Source organism: Polyergus mexicanus, unplaced genomic scaffold, assembly GCF_030449975.1.
Source record: "Polyergus mexicanus isolate NDT 795.1 unplaced genomic scaffold, iyPolMexi1.0 SCAF_24, whole genome shotgun sequence".
In the NCBI taxonomy this organism is placed as follows: Eukaryota; Metazoa; Arthropoda; class Insecta; order Hymenoptera; family Formicidae; genus Polyergus; species Polyergus mexicanus.
This window is the reverse complement of record NW_027223344.1, coordinates 3,936,044-3,960,632: the sequence shown is the minus strand read 5'-3', so window position 1 is coordinate 3,960,632 and position 24,589 is coordinate 3,936,044. Positions and strand designations below refer to the sequence as shown.

The window sequence follows — 24,589 nt, the reverse complement described above, 5'->3', positions numbered from 1 at the left end:
GTTCTCGATGTTGAGGTGAATCGCTTCCGTTTCATTTCCGACGCTTTACTATATTTCTCTTTTTTAATACTTTTCATACATGTGTTACATTAGGTCTTAAAAAGAAAATTAGAATGGTCCTTCGTGTGACTCAAGGAATTTCTTCTTTCACGGCTGGCACCGGAGGAAGATTCTTCTCATTTTCCCATCGATATTGTGAGCCGTGACTCAAGATATGCGCATACTTTAATTAATACGTATGTAATCGCCGAACGTCTTTTTTTTGTTCACATAGTATTTGATCCACTTGCTTTTTTTTGTCTATTCGTACAGCATTCACTGAAGATGACGGTCCGATCCAGGAACGAAACGTTCAAAATTTACCACAATAAATAATTATTAATTAGAATATTTTCGGAAATGTAACCGCGCTTGGCTCTTAATTATCCCGATTTTCTTTGTTTGTTTTTCGTGAGAATCTTTATTTTATATATTTATTTTACATAAATTAAATAAATTCTGAATAATTATGTGTCCTGTGTTCGACACAAACGCATCAATACAAATAGAACCATTTTTAAAATTAATCTTTATCATTTATAATCGCTTCAATATAAATTTATTTTGAACAAGAATAATTTACGAGAAAATTTGTTCATCAAAAATCAAGTCTTTAAAATATACAGTTGGCAATTAACAACGGACAATACATATATATTTATTTATTTATTTATTTCAATACACATCATAACGACCTTATAATTTACATAAACCACGTATTTTCAACAGAAAAGTTATTATTTTGAGCGTTTAATCGCCTTATATGCCTTCCGTGGCAGAGTCTTGACTGCGGAAAAAGTTCGCCGCAGAGCCATCTCGCAACATAATGGCGGTACTGATTGTGCCCATGTATAGCATTCGCGAGAAAACATATTTATAATCCTTGAAAAGTAATTGCGGTACGCTCAGACATCAGGCTCTTTGGCCGCAATATAAATTTCAATAGTAAGCTTTTCAACAACTTAAAAAAAAAAAATTTATGAAAAGATTAAAAATTATATAGACTGTATGTGAAATTCACTGAAAAATTAAATTTTTATGCATTTTATGCATATTAAATAGAATTGATGAAATTATATTAGAAACAATCTGTCTATAATATAATTGAACATAAATATGCAAAATAAATATAATATTGAATTTCTAAACAGAATATTTATGTGTGATGCAAAAAACATTTATCAAATATTAAGATTGAATGTAATTTTATATACTAGACAAGTTTATTGAAGATATCAATGTATTTAATACAAATAAAGAAGAAAGAGAAACAAATTTAGGAGATTGATTAGATATTTAATTTTAAAATATTTGTTATGTATATATATATATATATATATATATATATACTGGGTGGCCCATTTTAATCCATCCAGTCGAATATCTCAAAAACCAAGCCCGGAAGAGAAAAATGTTTCAAATAAAAGTTGTGTGGCTTCAAGGGGGCCATAAGATGGTGACAATGATTTGACCTTGGAAAATGATTTGAAGGTCATGTGAAGGTCAACTTTAAAATATTAAATGGAAACCCCCATTTTTTATTTAGTATTCTTGTAGCTGACATCGAGAGCTTTCTAAAACACTATAATAAAGTATGTTTTTATTAAGTACTTTTTGAGTTATTTTATATTTTATTCTGACATATTTTGATATAAAAAATTAAATATCTCGTAAAATATTTAGTTTTTGATAATCTTACCGTAATACTTCTATGTACAGAATAATAAGACAAATTAATTAGTGCCAAAAAACACAAATAATTGTTTAAAAAAATACATTGTAAATAATTTTCTTCAAAACAATTTTTTTTTAAACTAATTGATTTGTCTCATTATTCTGTACATAGAAGTACTACGGTAAGATTATCAAAAGCTAAATATTTTACGAGATATTTAATTTTTTATATCAAAATATGTCAGATTAAAATATAAAATAACTCAAAAAGTACTTAACGAAAAAATAGTTTATTATAGTGTTTTGGAAAGCTCTCGATGTCTGCTATAAGAATATTAAATAAAAAATAAGGGGTTCCCATTTAAGATTTTAAAGTTGACCTTCACATGACCTTCAAATGATTTTTCAAGGTCAAATCATTGTCACCATCTTATGGCCCCCTTAAAGCCCCACAACTTTTGTTTGAAACATTTTTCTCTTCCGGGCTTGGTTTTTGAGATATTCGACTGAATGGATTAAAATGGGCCACCCAGTATATATGTATATATATATATGTATATATATATTGTTGCGTCCTTGCGGGTCGTCTGTGACCGTTATTCCTGAATCTGTTGTACCCGTCTCCGGGAGAACGTTGCTAAGGGTTGTTGTTAAACAACGGCGTTCATCTGGAGAGAGATCGGCCATCTGGCAGTCTCGCGACAGATGCCGGGCGGACGTATTCAAGATTACGATAACCGTTATTGTTCTGTGTTCCTTGTATAATAATGTTCTGTGTTATATTAAAGTTTCTTTCGTTCTTTCAAAGGAGTGTTAATTATTTACTTGCGGTACGCGAGTGTCGGTTATGTCACGCGGATTCGAGTTATATCGATTTCGATCCGCGGACGCAACAATATATATTGGGTTGAGTAAAAAGTCATTGCGTATTTTTTGTATGTTTTTCAAAGTCATTTATTTATATAAAGAACAAAGATCAATCAATGATATATTTTCCGTTTTGTTCTATGATCTTTTGCCATCTTTCGGTGAGCTTCATAATTCCCCGTTCGTAAAAAGACCTGTCTTTATTGGCGAAAAACTGAATAAGGTGCAGATTTACCGCCTCATCTGAATTTAACGTTATTCCACGCAAGGAGTTTTGAAGAGAGCGAAACAAGTGGAAGTCTGACGGCGCAAGATCAGGCGAGTATGCTGGGTGGGGCAACACATCCCATCCAAGCTCCAATAATTTTTGACGGGTCGCCAAAGATGTGTGTGGTCTCGCGTTGTCATGATGGAACATAACTCCTTTACGATTGACGAGCTCCGGACGTTTTTGAATGACAGATTCGTTCAAACTGTCCAATTGCCGACAGTACACATCCGAATTGATTGTTCGGTTCCTTGGTAGGAGCTCAAAAAACACCACACCCTTCCAATCCCACCACACTGAGAGCATAACCTTCCTCTGATGAAGTTCTGCTTTTGAAGTCGTTTGAGGCGAATCATCACGTCGGGACCAAGACCGTTTGCGTTCCACATTGTTGTAAACAATCCACTTCTCATCATCAGTTATCATTCGTTTCAAAAAAGGATCGTTTTCTTCACGTTTCATGAGCAAATCGCAGATGTTTATACGCGCCGTCAAATGAACTTCTTTGAGTTCATGAGGAATCCAAATATCGAGCTTGCTTACGTATCCCAGCTTCTTTAGGTGAACGTGAACACTTTTTTGACTGATCTTCAATGTTTCTGCAATCTCTCGTGTCGTGTAACGTGGGTTTGACCAATGCCTTTATTTTGTCGTCATCAATCTCGGTGGGCCTTCCTGACCGAGGAGCATCTTTGAGATCAAAATCACCAGCGCCGAATTTCTTGAACCAGTTTTGGCACTGATGTTCTTGTAGAGCATCGTCACCGTAAACTTTACGCAATTTTTCACAAGCTTGACGCGCTTTCTTCCCTTTGCGGAAGTAAAACAGTAAAATATGGCGAAAATGCATAGTTTGGTCTTCCATCTTCAACTTGTTGTAAAATCTCCAAAACTCAACCAAATCGCTCAATTTTTTCTTTAGAATGAAGCTTAAATCGTCAGCTGTTAAACGATATATGACAAACATATGTGTGAATGACTCTAGTACTGCCAAAACTGAACTGATGCCATCTGTTGCAAAAATACGCAATGACTTTTTACTCAACCCAATATATATATATATGTCTTCTATATATATATATATATATATATATATATATATATATATATATATATATATATATATAAATTTTAAAAATCTATAAGAAATATATATACATATATATATATGTATATATATTTCTTACAGATTTTTAAAATTTTTATTCTATTTCACTTTTTTCAGTTTACGAATAATTTGTCTATTATTTATTTACATAAAATAAAAATTGAGTTTATAATACATAAAACTTTTTATACTTTTTAAATTATTCAATTACAAAGTACATTAATGCTTGCAACTATATAATAATAAATAATATAACAAATAATAACATCAATATAACAATAATAATATAATATAACAATTAATATATCAATATAACTAAAACAATAATAGTAATATATAATATTTCTTCTACTCTGTCTTAACTTATCAAAATTTCCGTTTTAAATTTGCATCATTAATTTTTACCTCCTCTTTTCTCTCCATCTCTCTCCTCTTTTTTTCTCTTTTCTTCTCTTTCTCTCTCTTTTCTCTACTAAAATTAAAATAATCGTTTTATGTATAAAAGTTATTTGAATTAGAAAATGATCAGGAGAGGAAGAAGGTATATTATAATTTATTTTTTCTTTTCTTTTAAAATGTAACATTTCTCTTAAGACTTTAAAAATTGTCTGATTGTTTTAATAAAACCATATAATTTATTTTTTACATAAATATATTTTTTCCGCCATATTACATATTAGAGAGAAAGAAAAAGATAAAGAGAATGATTCAAAAATCAAAAAGTTAAATATACATTTCCTTGTATACATAATTTTTAACGTATCTATTATTTCGTTGATTACCAAGATAAACTTTTAATGCTTGCAAAGAACGAACTCGCGAAAAAGCAACATAAAGTTGCCCATGATTAAAAACATCTTTACGAAGATCTAGACCGATTCTATTAAACGTTTGTCCTTGTGATTTGTTAATTGTCATAGCAAAAGCTAATTTTACTGGAAATTGTCTTCTGGAAACAGTAAAAGGATATATATTTACGAAATATAATATTATACGATTTAAAAAAACAATGTCTTCTGCTTTGTCACCAGTTAAAATCTTACACTTCAATAAATGATCTGCAAGCTCTATAACCATTAATCTAGTACCATTACAAAGACCTTCATTAATACTAAGATTTCTAATCAACGTAATGATAGAATTTGGTCTTAAACGCAATTCATGAGGAGGAAGAGATGGTGGAGATAAACTATTTAAATATTCTGGTAACAAAGCTTCACCGATATGACCATTATCATCATTTACAGCGCTGTCTACACTTGTATAAATTCGTTCATCAGCTATATCTAGTAATTCAACAACCTTTTTATTGATTTCGTCTACATCAACATTTCTTGCAGAAAGTATCGCACATTTAGCTACTTTACCAAACTACTTTTTTCGTATTAAATCACTATATATATCTTCCACAATATCAGCATTAATAGACGCTACACAACTTTCAGGAATTTGTATATTATCATTAAAATCATTTAATATGCCATCTCCCATATCCAATAAAAATTTAGCAAATTCAATTTCTTCTGGGAGAACTCGCATATTTTATGTTAAAGAAAATTTTACGAAATGTCTCCAAGTAGAACTAAATTTAATAGAAAGATTCACAATTTCACTTCGAGTAGCATGCATTTTAATAGGCAAAAGTTGTCTGAAATCACCATCTATTAAAACAATTTTTCCACCAAAAGGAAAATCATTATTCATAATATCACGCAATGTTCTATCCATAATCTCTAAAGCATATCGTGGTGCTATTGGTGCTTCATCTCAAATATAAATATCAGTTTCCTTCAAATATTGAGCTTTTTTTGACTGGATTTTAATAGCAGATGATGAATCAGCAAATAATGGAACCGATAATCCAAATGTCTTATGAACTGTTTTTTCAGTAAGTAGTAATGTCGCTGCAATGCCCGTAAAAGCCATTGTGCACACGCGTTTATTCCTAATTCTAGCTAAATAATAGACAGTTGTGTATATAAATGTTTTACCTGAACCAATTTTATTATATAAAAACAATGATTATTATGATTATTATTATTATCGAATCTATTTAATAAAAGATCGATTATCTCTTTTTGCTTATCATTTAATTGTTTGTATTGTTTAGTGCCTATTTCCATAGTTTCGTCAAGAGTCATGTAATCCTCCTCTCCGCTATTTTCTATTAACTGTTCCATTTGTGGATAATCAGCAAGACTTTTACCTTCCGCACAAAACATACTATTAATTTGCGCATAAGCTTTATTTTGTCTTCGTAACATACCTGTAACGCGGTCACCTCGCTCGACGCTCGGATCGGCTCGTCGGTGTCCGGGTTCGAAAGGAGGGGAGATTCAAGCTTACGAGACACAGTATAGGTAGAAACGATTTATTTAGTGAGAGAAAGATAGATACAGCGTGCAGGGCCTGGCGTTGTCGTGCGTGGGGCGGTGTCGTTGGTAGCAGGATGCGGGGCGCAAAGCAGAGACGCAAAGCGATGGTTGCAAAGCGGCAAGAAGCGCAAGACAGGCTCGACGTGTAATCGTTCCCGGTTTTATTTACAGGCGCTAACAGCGCGATTAGAACTAGAGGACTTATTACGAACAGGCCTTATAACTAGCGGACTTAGTACTAGACAGGGCTTATTACTAGGATGCGGTTACAATTAGCGGACTTACCACTAACAGGCCTTAAGACTAGCAGGTCTATGACTACGAGACTTAGAACTAGCGGACTTATTTCTATCATGCGACTAATGTTTATAGCGCAGTCGGTACATGCACTTATACGCTACGGTCAGGTTAGGTGGCTAGGTATTGTCGGCAGGCTCGAGTGTCACGTCGAGCACTGCCTGGGCAACGGAAGTCGGTTCAACCCGACGAGGCTGAGTACAACCTCGGCCCGAGGTAGGTAGGAGCCGGTGCAACCCTGCGGGGCTGAGTGCAACCTCAGCCCGTGGAGCGGTCGAGACAGGAGTCGGTTCAACCCGACGGGGCCAAATACAACCTTGGCCCGAGGTATCGAGAACCGGTTCAACCTGGCGGGGCGGAGTGCAACCTCTGCCCTAAGAGGTGTTAGGTAGTGGTTAGATCGGTGTCAGGAGCTGGATGGCAGGACGGGATCTGGTCTCGATGTCTCGGCGGGCCGGGCTTATATACCCGGCCGGCGTCCCCTCCTGTGCGCCCGTCGGTCTAGTGGTGGGAGTCGGTACCGCGTGGGGACCCCGCGAGAGAGATAGAGCGTGCCGGGGAGCGAGAGCGCATGCTGAGCGAAATCGCGCGTGCCGGTGAGCGAGAGCGCATGCTGAGAGAGGACGCGCATGCGTTAAGCAAGATGGCGGCAGCGAGACAGGTAGAGCTGGGTGAATAAGCAAGCCGTGTATAAGTAAAGATATATTTACCGGACGCTACAGATCAGGCCCGTAGTAACGGTCCTGCCGTTACATACCAAAATGTCGAACGTAATCCTCAGACATTGCTACTTTAAAATTTTCCCATAACTCTTCAGGTTGTAGTGGCTGACAATGTAATAATAATATATGTATAATATGTATAAATAATCTACGAAGTTGTCGAGGCATCATCCATCCAACAGCTTCGTTCATAGCTCGTTTCCATCCAACATCATCTTCGATTAAACCTAACACCAAACATGCCGCTGAAAATGATTGACAAAATTCTCCATTTACAGTTCTCAAATCATTAAAACTTGTAGCCCCCTTTACTGTGAGCAATAATAATCGTAAATGATATAATTCTGTTTGTGCTGGACTAACAGAATATATTCGTCCTATACAATTATAATGATTTTTACGTTTAACCCAACGCAATATATTTCTACCATTAATTTTCTCTTTTTTAAATATATAATAGCGTGGAATTTCTATATATAAATACTGTCTTGCTTCTTCATCACGTAAGTTCAATGAGAAATAATCTATTAATATAGTAACTTGATTTAAAGCAGAAGTCATTGCGTCATCAATATTTTCATTTTCGATTATAATATTTTGTTCATTAGGAAGATGGACTGGCAAACGGATTATAGCATGACTTTTATCTTGTAAATTTTTACCAAGAATACGCCAACTGGCTTCTACAGGTCCAACATAACGAGCTTCGATATAATTATGTATCTCATCATGATCAATAATAACATTTTCTGTTATTGGTTCAATGGTTATAGCAGCAACATCATGTCCTTTATAAATATATTTATACAGATATTTAACTGATTTGATACTTGAAACTATTTCAACGTTAATATGACAATTAAATATAATCGATAAAATAGGACAGTATGGAACAACATAACGATTATCAACTATATATCCGCCAAGATGTTTAAAATTTCCACCATTATCTCGTCTACGATAATAAGGATAAGCATCTTCATCCATTCTAGTTTCTTCGAAAAAAGGTTTCGGATAATGTTTCGAACAACGTCCATCTACCAAACACCAATCGCCACAAGGTCCATGAATCATATGTTTCATAACTATATCATGTAAAATACGATTTTCACATGGATCTGGAATTTCAACAGAAATGTATTTATCAACAATCTGTGGAGTTGTTATTTTAAAATTGTAATTTTATTGTAATTTAAAAAAGTAATCAACATATGAACATGTGGCAAACCGCGTTTTTGAAATTCAATAACGTACACAAACGCTGCTACTTCACCAAAGAATTTTTGCTTACCGATTAAATCAATTAAATAATCTTTTTTAATATTAAAAACACGAGCACAAATGTCAGGTCTATCAGAAGCTTGTTGACCGGGGAAAAGGTTTTCTTTGATTTCACGCCATTTTGGATTGCAAGTCATGGTAATGAAAGATCTAGCTTATTAAATTTACTAACAATTGCCATTGCATCTTGATAATTTTGTAACATATTACGCGGCGATCCAATAAATGTAGAAGGAAGTACAACCATTTTTCCAATACGAGCATTTAAATTATTCGCCATAGTTTGTATATAATCTTTTAAACTTTGATATGTTTCAGTACGTAATTCTTTTTGATGATTTTTGCAATAATCAATTCTATCTTTTTCAATTTTTATATAACTGTCTACCAACCACTGCTGAAATAAGCGACGTCCTAATAAAAAAACATTAAATTCATCCCGAATATCCATACGATATTTAATATACTGTCCTCTAGTTATTCGTCTATCACTATTTAATTTTGTTAAATAACAATTCCATCCTTGAGTGCCATATGGATAAAACAATGGATATATCCATAGTTCAACATTTGGGTCCATAATACTAACTTTTTGTAAAATTTTAGTATTTCTATTACGTATTGTAACATATGATTCTAGAAATTCTCCATCAGCAGTTGTATAAAAAACAGCAGCTACTTCATTAGTTCTCTAAGCATTATATTGACGTCGATCCATACCTGGCCTTAAAATAAATAATAATTGTAATTCCGGTAATAATTCACCAGATTCCATTTCTAAACGCCGTTGATTTTCTAATTCCTCACCCATCATTTGATAAGATTGAGCAAACACATTAATTTCCCGCATTATATGTTCCAGATTTTGTACAATTTCAAAATCTAAATATGAATTTTGATTAAGACGATGATCTATTTTAATCCACAATAAAAAGTTGACCAAAAGAAGGACTTTCATTTTGTGCAGCATATAATGCTGTATTAATTTGATAATAAATTTGCCCTTGTATTTTGAAACAATATGGACCAGGTCGTCTATCTTGAAAGTTAATTAAATTAGCGTTAAATGATGCAAATGAAAACGAACTATTATAACTACGAATATATTGAAAAAAATCATTAGATTTTACATGACTACCATCGAATAAACTACGAATAAATTGAAGAAGTTCAGGTAATGGTTGCAAATACACTGCGCCATGATTACAGCAATCGTGAAAAGAATTTCCCCTATTAGATATTCTTTCAGATGCAAAATGTTTTGCATTGCAATGAACACAAGACACGTCCATAGAACCAATATAATATTCAATAACATTATTAATTAACATTGTATTATTATTATTTAAACGAGGCTGATTTTTCTGTCGTGATCGATAACGAGATTGACTTTCTGCACAATTTCGATAAAGCGGTGCAACATTCATAGAATTTATATTACTATTATTAGCGATTGTTTTCGCAATCTCACGACGACGACGCTGATTCTCTGCATTCCTTTCACGACGTTGACGTTGTAATTCTTCTTCTTCTTCTAAAGTACATTCAATTCTACGTCTTGGCATTTTATTTTAAATATATTAAAAATAATTAATAAATTAATTACACTAACAAATATAAAATTGTTCAAGACTATATATAACTTTAATTCACATAAAATTTATTTCTCTTTTGAAATATTAAACAAAATTATTATTTTTTAATTCTCAAAAAATTTACTTGTCTTAATAATTTCTCTTTTGATCATTATCATCATCAAAATAATCATCATCATTATCATAATCATTACCATCATCATTATCAATTATTTAATACTTTATTTATTAATTAATTACAATTTTTATTAATTAATTAATTATAAATGTAATAATTCAATTATTAAGTAATAAGTCATATATAATTATATAATAATAATAAATTATTTTATATTATATTCTTTCCTCTTTGTAAAATATAACATTAATAAAATTAAATAACTAAAATAATTAAAGCTATTAATAATATTTAAAAATACTTATTTATAATATGGTAAATATCGATATTTAACAATATTTAATTAATAATTTAACAATATTATAACTTCTTTTTTTGCTTTTCACTCTCTCTCTCTCTCTTTCTCCCCCTCCCCTCTCCCTCTCTCTCTCGCTTATTCTTCATCTTCTTTAATTTTAAATAAAGCGTTCTTCTTTCTCTTCCTTCTCTCTTTTTCTCTTCCTCTCTCTATCTTTTACTATTTCCTATTTTTCGTCTCTTCTTTAACTGTAAACAAAAAATTTTTTAAATTATTAACTATGATAATATTTAAATATTTTAAAAATTTAATATATAATTTAATATAATATTTAATACTTTAATTAAATCTAATAATATTAAATAACATTAATAATAAATAATATTAATAAATTGAAATAACAAATATTAATAATATTTAATAATATTTATTAATAATATTTAACAATATATTTAATTATATTGAAAAATGTTATACTTAATATTATATTCCTTTTCCTTTTTTCTTCTGTCTCTCTCTATCTTTCTCTCTTTCTCTTTTTCTTGCTTATTCTTCTTTGATTTTAAATAAAGTTTCCTTCTTTTTTTCCCTTCTCTTTCTATCTCTTTTTTTTTCTTTATCTCTTTTTAACTTTAAATAAAACATTTAAAACATTATTAATTATAATATTCAAACAGTAAAAAAATTTAATATATAATTTAATAATATCTAATACTATAATCAACTTTAATAATATTAAATAACATGAAAAAAATTAAATAATATAAATAATATAAATAATATTTAATAATATTTATTAATAATATTCAACAATATATTTAATAATATTGTACAATATTATTACTTAATATTCTATTCCTTCTCCTTCTATAAGAAGAGAGAGATAGATAGAAAGTCTAAATAAGTTTAAAAATTTTTTTTTTATGGTTAAAGAAGAGACGAAAAACAGGGAAAAGAAATAGAGAGAGAGAGAGAGAGAAGAGAAAAAAGGAAGTTTTATTTAAAATTAAAGAAAAGAAAGAATAAGCATAAGATAAGAAAAGAGAGATAGACAGAAAATAAAATGTGAAGACGAAGAATAAGCGAGAGAGAGAGAAAGAGCGAGAGAGGGGGGAAGGAGGGGAGAGAGAGAGGGAGAAAGGGGAGAGACATATAAAGATACAGAGAGAGAAACAGAGACAAGAAAAAAAAGGACGAGAAAAAAGGAAGTTTTATTTAAATTTAAAGAAAAGGAAGAATAAGCAAAAGATAAGAAGAGAGAGATAGACAGAAAGTAAAATGTTAAATATGTTTAATATTATTTACTTTAATTATAGTTTTAATAATATTATAGTATAAAGTACAATATTATAGTATTATAATATATTTAATTATATTAAAAAATGTTATACCTAATATTATATACCTTCTTTTTTTCTTCTCTCTCTCTCTCTCTCTCTCTCCTTCTCTTTTACTTATTCTTCTTTAATTTTAAATAAAGCTTCCTTCTTTTTTTATCTTCTCTCTCTTTTCTTCTCCCTTTTTATATCTCTTTCTTTTTTCTATTCTTTGTTTTTTTAACTTTGAATAAAACATTTAAAAGATTATTAATTATAATAATATTCAATCATTAAAAAAATTTATTACATAATTTAATAATACCAGAGAGAAGCCTGAGAGCGGCCATCCCGACGTTTTCCGTACGATAGCTTTTCGGTCCCGTACAGCAGCGCCTCTACGTCCATTTTACAGCCGCTTGAAATTACATAGCCACGTTCACTTTCGATGGCATGATAAACCACCGTTTGGTGTGAGTCCATGTGTGCTACGTCCATAATTGTAAATTCACTAATACGTCCCGCATATAAATGTATTATTAAAGTAAATCTCGATAAAATAATTCTAGAAAACAAAATAATTTTTTTAAGATAATTTTTATACGTATAAAATAACTTATTTTGTATAATATTTTTGTTATCTTCGTTAAATGTTACGTACAATAAAAAATATTTTTCCTTCTACGTAATGTATAACATATATCTGTATTAAAAATTATTTTCCCCCTGTTTATTACCTTTGCAATAAAAGTATTAGTTTTATTTTCGATTTTTTATACCTTTTTTACATATACGTTTAAATACTGATATTTAAACATAGATATTTAAGCTTTCATTACTTTGCGATTTCTATGAATGTAATTTTTTGAATGATTTCTTTTCGCCGCTTCTACATAGCGATATATATTCACGCATATTTGATACCTCCGCGCGGTTACCATATTTATACCGCACTGCTAAAAAAGTTGAATATATTGTTATTAAAAATGCTATCATAATATAATTGTTCTCGTAATATATTTATATCTATTCATATTTTTATATATTCGTATCTTCATATATATATATATATATATATATATATATATATATATATATATATATAATATATTCATATCAGGGTTGGGAAGTAACGCGTTACTTGTAACGCCGTTACCGTTACAGTTACTTTTTTTCGGTAACTGTAACGGTAATGGCGTTACAAATTTTATTTGTAACGGAAAAAGTAACTTCGTTACATTTTTCGGTAACGAGTAACGAATTTAACAGTTACTTTTATCGTTACTTTTTTCAAATTTTTTGATTTATTTAAGATATTATTCTTGCTATTATGCGTGATAAAATTTTTATCTTAACCGTAAAGCCGTAAGCAAATCGACCAATTAGCATTCTTATTATGTTGTCAAAATGCTTGATTGATCAACTTATGGCTCTTGCAGACCAGTGCGATGACCCGACGCGCGATATCCAATGAGAGCTTTATCTTTTCGGAAAAGCAGAGCTCTCATTTACTACCAGTTCTAAGTACCTTGCAACGAAAATTAGAAAATCTCAATAAATCTGACCTTATAGATTGCCATTCATTAGTTGAAGCTATTCAGCAAGGTTTAAATAAAAGGTAACTTATTAATTTGATTAATACATATGTTATTTAATTTTAAATAAGGATTTAATTGAAAAATATTATTTTATTTTAAACTATTGATTCAAAAGTATTAATTTCAATAAAACAAACAATGTCGCTTAATTTACTATATTTGATTTTAGATTTCTTACAATATTTGAAACAAAAGAATTAATAATAGCAGCATGTTTACATCCAAAATTTAAGTTAAACTGGTTAACCGGAGAAAAAAGAAAACGTGCTGAAAATTACTTGGAGGATTTATTGGGAATCCGATCAACTGAAAATTCTTCAAAAGCTGGAAAATCTGACGATCACGATGATTTTTTCATTTTTGAGCAAAAAACGGTGCAAAATGAATCTGAACAAGAAGAATTGCAACGGTTTTTAAAATCAAATAATTGTAATATAGAAATGTTAAACGACTATCCAAAACTTAAAAAACTTTTTATTAAATATAATACAGCTCTACCAAGCAGTGCATCTGTAGAAAAAATGTTTAGCATCGGTGGTGGCTCTGTATTAACACCACAAAGAGGGCATTTAAATGATGATACTATGGAGCAACAAATTTTATTAAAAATTAATAAAGAATTTTGATAAAATTTAATCATTTATTTTGTAATAAACCTTGAATGAAATCTTGCTTACAATTTTTTAAAAGTTTTTCTTATGCAAAATAATTTATTAGTTTGTATTGTAAAAAAGTAACGGAAATTGTAACGACTCGTTACTTTTTAGTAACTGTAACGGTAACGAGTTACTTTTTAAAATTAGTAACGAGTAACGGTAACGAGTTACTTTTTAGAAAAAATAACGGTAACGGTAACGAGTTACTTTTATAAAATAACTTTCCCAACCCTGATTCATATGTATTTATACATATATTTATTTGTATATCTTGATATACAGGGTGATCCGTAATGACCGCCCACTAAGTACATAGCGTTATTCTTTACCAAAAACTGAGACGAAAAGTCCTGAGCCATTTTTTTTTATAACGCTTAATAAAAAAGTTATTATTAAGTAAAGTCTGGTCAATCAGCACCGACCTTTAGCCGGGCGCACATCGGTGAGCCACGCGCCTGCTAGTATGCGGCGGCACACAGTTCACGGCGCGCGACTCACCGATGTGCGCCCGGCTAAAGGTCGGCGCTGATTGGCCAGACTTTACTCAATAATAACTTTTTTGTTAAGCGTTATAAAAAAAATGGCTCAGGACTTTTCATCTCAGTTTTTGGTAAGGAATAATGCTATGTACTTAGTGGGCGGTCATTACGGATGGGTCATCCTGTATATATATCAAAATATCATATATATCAATGTATTATGTCAATTCCAAAATTTTCGATACATATCTCAAAACGCCAAAAGTGCCTTACAAATACTCATATACGCGTACACATATATTAGGTCTCAAGAAATTTTCCGTAGCTAGTGTGTCGGAATGGAGGAAACAGATGAACTCGGTTTACCGCAAATCAGTGTACATTCGACACGCGTATCATCTTAACGATCTCGCGAGATTAGTCCACAGGACAGAAAGCTTTTTCGTTTTTTTTGTTTCGTGTTTATTATCCGTAAAAGATTTTACACGCAATTATTATTCGTAACAGATTTTTGCATTTCTGTTCGAAATATATCGTGTTTGGTGTGGAGCGCAGTGTTTTTTGTTGTTGACTTTAACATATAAAAAGAGGTAAAGACCCATAAAAAGCAATGTCAAATCAGTGTCACGTCGTTGATTTTCACGATAAGTACGTGTATAAAGACTGCACAAATTCAAAATTCCATGGAAAACGTTTATATAGATTTCCGCTAAAGACAGATGAAAGACATAATTTGTGGATACGCAACAGTGGTAAGTTTTTATATATTACATAAATTCTATTGTATTTTTTATTTGTATTTCTTGTATAATACAATCGCTAAGCATTGGAGAAAAATGTAATAATAAACTATGGAATATATATGTGTAATTTTAAATTTTTATGTATTGTCGCTTTAATATTTAATTTTATGATTAATTATTTCTAAAACATGCATACGTGCGTGCGTAAGTGTTTGCGTGCGTGCGTATGTCATGTAATTGATACAAGTAAATCATATGTATATAATATTCTTATGTATAATGTATATTATATGTATATGTTATATATATATTATGTCTTGAAAAGATTTATTTTAATTTTTTTGATCATCATATTTTATTTACTAATATAATTTATATTAAGAAATTTTTATTATAATATATATTTATATATATATGTATATATATATATATATATATATATATATATATATATATATAAAATAAATATATATTATAATAAAAATTTCTTAATATAAATTATATTAGTAAAGAAAGCTAATTTAAATTTTTATTTACAAAATTAATTATGAAAAATATTTATTCTAATATCTTTTGTAAATAATTATTATAAAATTATTTTACATTTACTTTCTTAGTAATTTTTTTAAATTGGAGAAAAACTGTCAAACACATTTTTTGAATTGAGATTATAAAATTCTTGAGTTTATAAAAAAATAAAATAAAATAACTTATTTAATGTTTAAGGGGATCAAACAGTGACGAGCGAACTCCGACGGGTTAGCGCCCTCATCTAAGCGTAACTAAAATTATCGATAATACCGACCGAAATTATCGATAATATCAATAATTTTAGTTCCGCTGTTACCGATAATATTTCTGCATGTTTTATGCATATTTGAAAGAGAATTGTGTTCAATATGATGAAAACGGACAACATCGTGTATTTCTACTGCTCTATTGCCTCGCACGCATATCTAAGCGTATCTAAGCGTATAGATAACAGTATAACATAGACACGTGTCTGCCTTTATTGCATATTTGAACACAATTGCACACATTACTTATATGGACTTATATATATATATATATATATATATATATATATATATATATATATATATAAGTATATATGTGCGTGTGTGTGTGTGCCTTTCCATATATCTTTCCAAGAGGAATAATATTTGGCATATATGTGTGGGTGCATGTATTGTTATATATATATGTGTGCCTTTTATGTGTGTGTATATACAGGGTGTCCCATTTTAAAGGGCCCACTCAAATATCTCAGAAACACTGCATTAAATCGAAAAATGTTTCAAACAAAAGTTGTGTGGCTTCAAGGGGGCCATAAGATGGTGACAATGATTTGACCTTGGAAAAACATTTGAAGGTCATGTGAAAGTCAACTTTAAAATCTTAATTGGAAACCCCCATTTTTTATTTAGTATTCTTGTAGCTGACATCGAGAGCTTTCCAAAACACTATAATAAAGTTTTTTTTTATTATATAAGTACTTTTTGAGTTATTTTATATTAATCTGACATATTTTGATATAAAAAATAAAATATTTTGTAAAATATTCAGCTTTCGATAATCTTATCGTAATACTTTTATGTACAGAATAATGAGACAAATCAATTAGTGCCAAAAAAAACAAATAATTGTTTAAAAAAATACATTAATAAATAATTTTCTTAAAAACAATTGTTTTTTATACCAATTGATTTGTCTCATTATTTTGTACATAAAAGTATTACGGTAAGATTATCGAAAACTAAATATTTTATTTTTTATATCAAAATATGTCAGATTAAGATATATAAAATAATTCAAAAAGTACTTAATAAAAAAATACTTTATTATAGTGTTTTGGAAAGCTCTCGATGTCAGCTACAAGAATACTAAATAAAAAATAGGGATTTCCATTTAAGATTTTAAAGTTGACTTTCACATGACCTTATAATGATTTTCCAAGGTCAAACCATTGTCACCATCTTATGGCCTCTTTGAAGCCACACAACTTTTGTTTGAAACATTTTTCGATTTAACGCAGTGTTTCTGAGATATTTGAGTGGGCCCTTTAAAATGGGACACCCTGTATATACATACATACATACATACATACATACATACATACAATGGCACAATACATATAGATGTATTATAATATATAATAACGGTTATATGTACAACAATGTGTACATATATATATATTATATTTATATATAAATTTTTTTGATTGTGTAGATAAATGTTTATATATATGTGTAATAGATTTACAATAATATATTTTTACAATATTCTAAATATTGCAAATATAGAATGGACCCCTCCATCGTCCATTCCCGTGAGAACGCAACCAATATACAATTTTTGTCGTCTCTCCGATTATGATTTGCAATCGAGTTATGATTTTACGAGTCTCACGATAAATTTTTTGAATGCAGTAATAATTTTTTTTTTTTTTAGTCACGATGGGGAAATCCTCATGGATACCTTGGGTTCTCGAGGAAGGACCCAGGGTTATGTCAGACTCCTACTGACTAAAACCCCACCGGGTGATCTTCCCGGTTACTTGGTTTCCCCCCCCCCCTCCCCCGGGAAACTGGCTTATGCACTATTTCTTGGGAGGGGGCGGGTGGTCCTAAACACATTGGAAAATGCAGCAGTCTATTACCTTCTATGATTTTAAAGAAGTGTTCTCTCATGCATTTTACATTTTTGGAGTATTTTTGTTCACAAGGATTGCCTCCTAAAGCTATAGTTGTGGCAAAAGCTGCAGCATAAATCCCACAACTTATGCCATCAGGTTGTGTTTGAACTTTTTCAAAAATATTGTTATCTTGCTTTATTGTAGGATAACGTAGATGTATATAGTTTTTCTCCTTAGCTACCAACTTATCGTATGTACAGCCGGGTAGGCTACCATATACGCAAAGTTTGGTGCCATTAAAGAAAATACATCGCCAGTGATCACTACAATTCCCTCCAATGATTTGTAAACTTTTGTTACTATCACTGGCTGCAATCATATAAGGGAACTCCAGATATTGGACACTTTGCGTTTCAAAGTCGGAAGTTTCTCTTACGACGCGTAAAAATCGATCTAATGATTCGTCGCTTATTTTGCTATCTATAGGCAAGATATTATCCTTTACGATAGAGAGAGAAGCAATCAAATTTAAAATTTTTTCATGACTCTCCATATCGTCTTTCGTAATATCATGTTTGTTATTTGAATAACTAACTATGATACAATCATCATCTTGCTCTATATCCATAGCAGCAGCAATAGCAGTATTTGCTGCTTCTATAGGCAAAACATTAGATTTAAATCGCTTTCTTTTCTCGAGAATATCTTCATTTTCCATTATATTTTGTCGAATATTTTTTCGGCTAATTATTTCTTTAGCTGCTTTTTCTTTAGCTTCTGTTATATATAACGGATCTCTGATTGGCACATGCCTATTATGCCGACTATTTCTGGAAGCATGCATCCGTAGTAGAAACGTGTTAGAAAAGGCAGCATTTCATTTTTCCAGAACTCATTGTCTGTACTAATGTGCAATATTTTTATGCTTTTTGGCGTCCAAACAGCAAAAATGCAATATTTTCGCTTTGTTATGTTCAATTGGCCTTGAACTTGATAAAAATATCGGTGATTCCGATTCATTTTATGTGGATCTTTTTTATTAAAGATACCTTTTAAAAAAGGCAATGTCTTTATGGCTTCTGCTGTCAAATGCTCAGCCGACAGAGGACATTTAATTTCCACAAGACCATTTTCTTCAATAAGTCCGTCAGGAGAAGCACCCAAGAATGGATCTTCATTATCAATGAACAATCCGCAAGGTTTTATTTCTTTATTTAATTTCATGGCCAATTCTTTCCTTGCTACATCTTCCTTATCGCGACCATATTTCATGGCTTTGGTATCAATAGACGGAGGATATAAAATGTTTTTTACAGTCAATGCGCAAGACGTTGTCGGTCTCATGCGACATACAGTTCCAAAATTGGATGCTGTTAATATTTCACGTCTCAATGATAACCATAATTCGGACTTATATTGATTTCTGGTCTCGAATTCAATTGTTTGCCAATTTTTTCCATTTTCGAACAACTTTTCTATATGACTTAGTCGCAGTTGCTCGAATATATCGGATGGGTGATCCGGCCTTTGCGACTGAGGACCGTAATAACGATCTGTTGCTGATTCTCGTTTGAATTTTCTTTGCCTTCCCTGGGCTTCTCGAGATTCTCTGGTTTTTGCAACTTTTATTTGTCGTCGATTTTCCAGATTCTCAACAACAGGCGGAACAATCTTACACATGCTTTGATGTAATTGTGTAAGTACTTGTTGCGTATTATATTGAACAACTGCTCCTGCAATTCTAGCATCGTAGGAGCCTCGTTTACCAAAATTAATACGTTTTCCGCCAATTTCTTTGCAGATTATCGAATTGAACGATTCTGCAGGGTTATTTGTTAAATTTAATAATAAGCTCTCGGAGTAAGCGCTGAGATACATGACAGCAGTCTCTATTTTTGGATAGAAACCATGTAATTTTAGAAACGGTACATAATTTTTCTTTATCTCATTGCAATTCTCTTTGCATATACCGCGTGCTTCACATCGCTTATGTTCGCCAAAAACATGACTAGGAATATTCAAAATATCTTTCTGCAATTCCATAGCCAGATAATGTAGAGGTTGCCTTTCTTTTCTTTGTCGAGCGGCTGACTCTATTACCTCTTTTCGTATTTTTAAAATGTTGCTTTTTACAACATTTCGCACCTGTACAAAGACACGCTGTCTACACATTTTTGGCTGAGTCATCTCTGCCGCACCTTTCAGCTTTTTGCACAAGTTGCGAAGCAAATGATTGGTGCATTCAATTTCTTTGACAGTCACCATATGTTCACGGTATGGTTTGTTATCAACAATGGCCTGATATACGCTACTGTCACCATCGGCAACAACTGTTTTATATATCAGTCCATGCATTTTGAGGCTACATTTAAAACCTTCTACGATGGCATCGCTCTCCATGCTTGTAGAACTCGCATTGCGAATCAAAATTTTTATAGCATTTGTGAACTCTTGGTTCGATACCTTTCTGCTTTGCTACATCACATAGCGTGCAAAATTTATTGCGGATACCGACGAAGAGAATCTTTCTGGTGCGGTAACCAATTATGGCTCCAATACCGGAAAGAGAGTCGTAGGCATTGCCATACGATCTCTTCATCCAACTACCATCCGCTACGACTGTTATGTACGGAATACCGTTTATAACTTCGTTTCTCTCGAGAGCGAGTTGCTTTTCAACTTCGCCAGCCATTTTCATCTCTTCCATGGCTGTTTTTTTAAAGTCATCGACTAAATTTTATTTATTTGATATAGGTTTGCTCGGACATGCAAGGAACATTTATGGCTGCACACAACTGGGCATAACCAATTCCCATTGTAACAGTTCCTGTTACAGCAGCCGTATTAGTGTCCATTGTTTCCGGCTCTGTGGGTTCTGACCAGATGTTGGCTTCATATTTGCACATTTGGCATTTGAAGAACAACTGAGTCATTAACCCACGACGATGAGAATTTATGAGTTTCCAATCTTTAAATTGGCACTCTATTCCTTGCATATGATTATCAAAGGTTCTGTGGATTTCATTCCACAGAAAACCAATGTCGACAATGCGACGGCCTTCAGGCATGCTTTCCTGGATACGATTTGTATCCAGAAGGCCCTTTTCGATAACAAAATTATTATTATTTTCGCAAAATTCAACATTTTCACACATACCTGTATTTGAAGTTGACTCGAGGCACTGCGTTCTTTGGGTACTAATTATCGAATCCATTACATCGGGAAGTACTTCAACCGATTTTTGCAAATTTTTAGATTCGTTAGTACCCTCAGTAATACTAGTGTGCCGGGAGTCATTTGCCTCTTGGGTTAGCTTCAATAATTTTCGCCTGCAAAGAAAAGTTAATGGATGAATATTTTTTAAAACATAGCTACAGAAATAAAATATTATAAATAATAATATATATTATATATATAATTCAATATATTTTTGAAAAAAATAAACCTCTGAAAAATAAGTACAGTCTTTTGTTTATAAATTTTTTTATCTAAGTGTTATTAAAAATTAGTTATATAATACAATAAAATGTTTTAACAACATAAATTCCTCTAAAATATTTTATAACCAGCATAACGCACATGCAAAACAACCAGCTCACGAATTGATCGCCTCTGGCATATATTTTTTAACACACATGCACATCGCATCTAGTGTGAAATAACAACCAGCTCACGAATTGATCGCCTCTGGCATATATTTTTTAACCAAAGCGAACATGCAAAACGCATTTGGTGTTAAATATTCTTAAAACAACCAGCTCACGAATTGATCGCCTCTGGCATAAATTTTTTAACACACATACACATCGCATCTAGTGTGAAATAACAACCAGCTCACGAATTGATCGCCTCTGGCATATATTTTTTAACCAAAGCAAACATGCAAAACGCATTTGGTGTTAAATATTCTTAAAACAACCAGCTCACGAATTGATCGCCTCTGGCATAAATTTTTTAACACACATACACATCGCATCTAGTGTGAAATAACAACCAGCTCACGAATTAATCGCCTCTGGCATATATTTTTTAACCAAAGCGAACATGCAAAACGCATTTGGTGTTAAATATTCTTAAAACAACCAGCTCACGAAGTGATCGCCTGTGACATATATTTTTTAACTAAAGCGAACATGCAAAATGCATTTGGTGTTAAATATTCTTAAAACAACCAGCTAACGAACTAACCGCCTCTGGCTAACTAACTACTGCACTAACTACTATTATAAAATACAAATATAATAAATTTTCAATAAAAAATCAAAATAAGCAAAAGACTGCGTTCTTATTTTTCGGAGATTTATGTAATATATTCGGTATTACTTATATATATATACTGGATAGTCTATTTTAATCCATCCAGTCGAATATCTCAAAAACCAAGCCCGGAAGAGAAAAATGTTTCAAACAAAAGTTGTGTGGCTTCAAGGGTGCCATAAGATGGTGACAATGATTTGACCTTGGAAAATCATTTGAAGGTCATGTGAAGGTCAACTTTAAAATCTTAAATGGAAATCCCTTCACGTGACCTTCAAATGACTCTTCAAAGTCAAACCAATGGTACCATCTTATGGCCCCTTCGAAACCAAACAACTTTTGTCTGAAACATTTTTCTCTTCCGGGCTTGGTTTTTGAGATATTCGACTGGATGGATTAAAATGGGCCACCCAGTATATACACACACACACACACACACAATATACATAGCTTGTCTCGCCACCTCCGTACAATTATGTATTTTAGGGATAAAACAGGGTCAAAAATTGAAATACCAACATTTTTTAGTTGTAATGTTTTGAGTTATAAATGACCAAAGTTTACTATAATATCGCATACATCTTGCGCATTTAGATCCGTAACTACATATATACATGTACTGATCTGTCATTTGTTATTGGTTTTACAAATCAGGTAATATTGATTTTTATTGCACAGCTGATTTTATTGTTTTTTATGTGTATGAGTATTATGTTATGCAATTAGCTGATATCAAACTATACTTGTACGTAAAATATTTAATTTTTTGTTCAATAATAATTTCAATTATTGATTAATTATTATATTATTATTTGACCAAGTTTTGTATAAATTTATTTATTCATTTTGTCTGTCAGCAATAGGAGATGACAGATCAGTATGTGTATAAAGCTTGGATATGAATTGTATGCAATATTATTAGCGAATTTTAATCACTTAATTCAAAAATTATTGCAATCTTCATATTTTTGTATTAGAATTTTTGACTATTTTATTTCTAGAATGCATTATGTATATGGAGTTTGTGACCATGTACATATATATATATATAGATTCTAATATGTATGTGTATATATCATTAAATAATTATATAAAAAAGATGTAAGTAAATAAAATTTAATATTAATTTAAATTGAAGTAAAACGATATAAATATATATAAATTTAAACATTAAATAAGTCATTTTATTTTATTTTTTTATAAACTCAGGAATTTTATAATCTCAATTCAAAAAATGTTTTTGACAATTTTTCTCCAATTTAAAAAAATTACTAAGAAAGTAAATGTAAAATAATTTTATAATAATTATTTACAAAAGATATTAGAATAAATTTTTTTCATAATTAATTTTGTAAATAAAATTTAAATTAGCTTTCTTTACTTATATATATACACAAGTCAATCATCGCCGATCTTTAGCCGGGCGCACGTTGGTGAGCCGCACGTCTGATAGTGTACGTGAGCGCTCAGCTGTTACAGCGCGGATCACCGATGTGCGCCCGGCTAAAGATCGGCGATGATTGACTTGTGTATATATATATATATAAGTAAAGAAAGCTAATTTAAATTTTTATTTAGAAAATTAATTATGAAAAATATTTATTCTAATATCTTTTGTAAATAATTATTATAAAATTATTTTACATTTACTTTCTTAGTAGTTTTTTTAAATTGGAGAAAAACTGTCAAAAACATTTTTTGAATTGAGATTATAAAATTCTTGAGTTTATAAAAAAATAAAATAAAATGACTTATTTAATGTTTAAATTTATATTTATTTATATCGTTTTACTTTAATTTCAATTAATATTAAATTTTATTTACTTACATCTTTTTTATATAATTATTTAATTCTATATACACATATATATTAGAATCTATATATATATATATATATATATATATATATATATATATATATATATATATATATATATATAAACATGGTGTCCCATCAAAAGTGGGCCTATTTGATCTTATGAATTAAAAAATTTAAATTATAACAGATATGTATGAAATACTTTATTATGAACATAGTGGTTGCTAACAAAAATGAAAACGGAAAAATATGCATAATATTTTTTTATTTGTATTTTCCATTTCATCTGTATAAAAATAATTGTAATGGATTAATTACATTTTTGCGATTAAAATGACACGAAACACGACATAAATCGGATTATTTTTAATGAAATCAGTAATCATAATTTTAATTACATAATTGACTAAAAATTATCCCATTTATGTCGTGTTTCGTGTCAT

The 24,589-nt window shown here is 30.9% G+C and overlaps 1 protein-coding gene across 1 annotated transcript in view; it reads right to left on the bottom strand.

The window, feature by feature from the left end:
• Window positions 1-21,401, bottom strand: part of LOC138942977 (uncharacterized) — a 28,122-nt gene extending 6,721 nt beyond the window's left edge. Inside the window, 10 exon segments of the mRNA XM_070313473.1 lie at window positions 5,000-5,327; window positions 5,948-6,162; window positions 8,013-8,138; window positions 8,181-8,468; window positions 8,800-9,045; window positions 9,352-9,670; window positions 18,035-18,897; window positions 18,900-20,490; window positions 20,492-20,813; window positions 20,815-21,401. Of these exon segments, the coding sequence (XP_070169574.1) occupies window positions 5,000-5,327; window positions 5,948-6,162; window positions 8,013-8,138; window positions 8,181-8,468; window positions 8,800-9,045; window positions 9,352-9,670; window positions 18,035-18,897; window positions 18,900-20,490; window positions 20,492-20,813; window positions 20,815-21,284 (4,768 nt within the window). The 5' untranslated portion in view covers window positions 21,285-21,401.
• Between the last annotated feature and the right edge of the window lie 3,188 nt (window positions 21,402-24,589).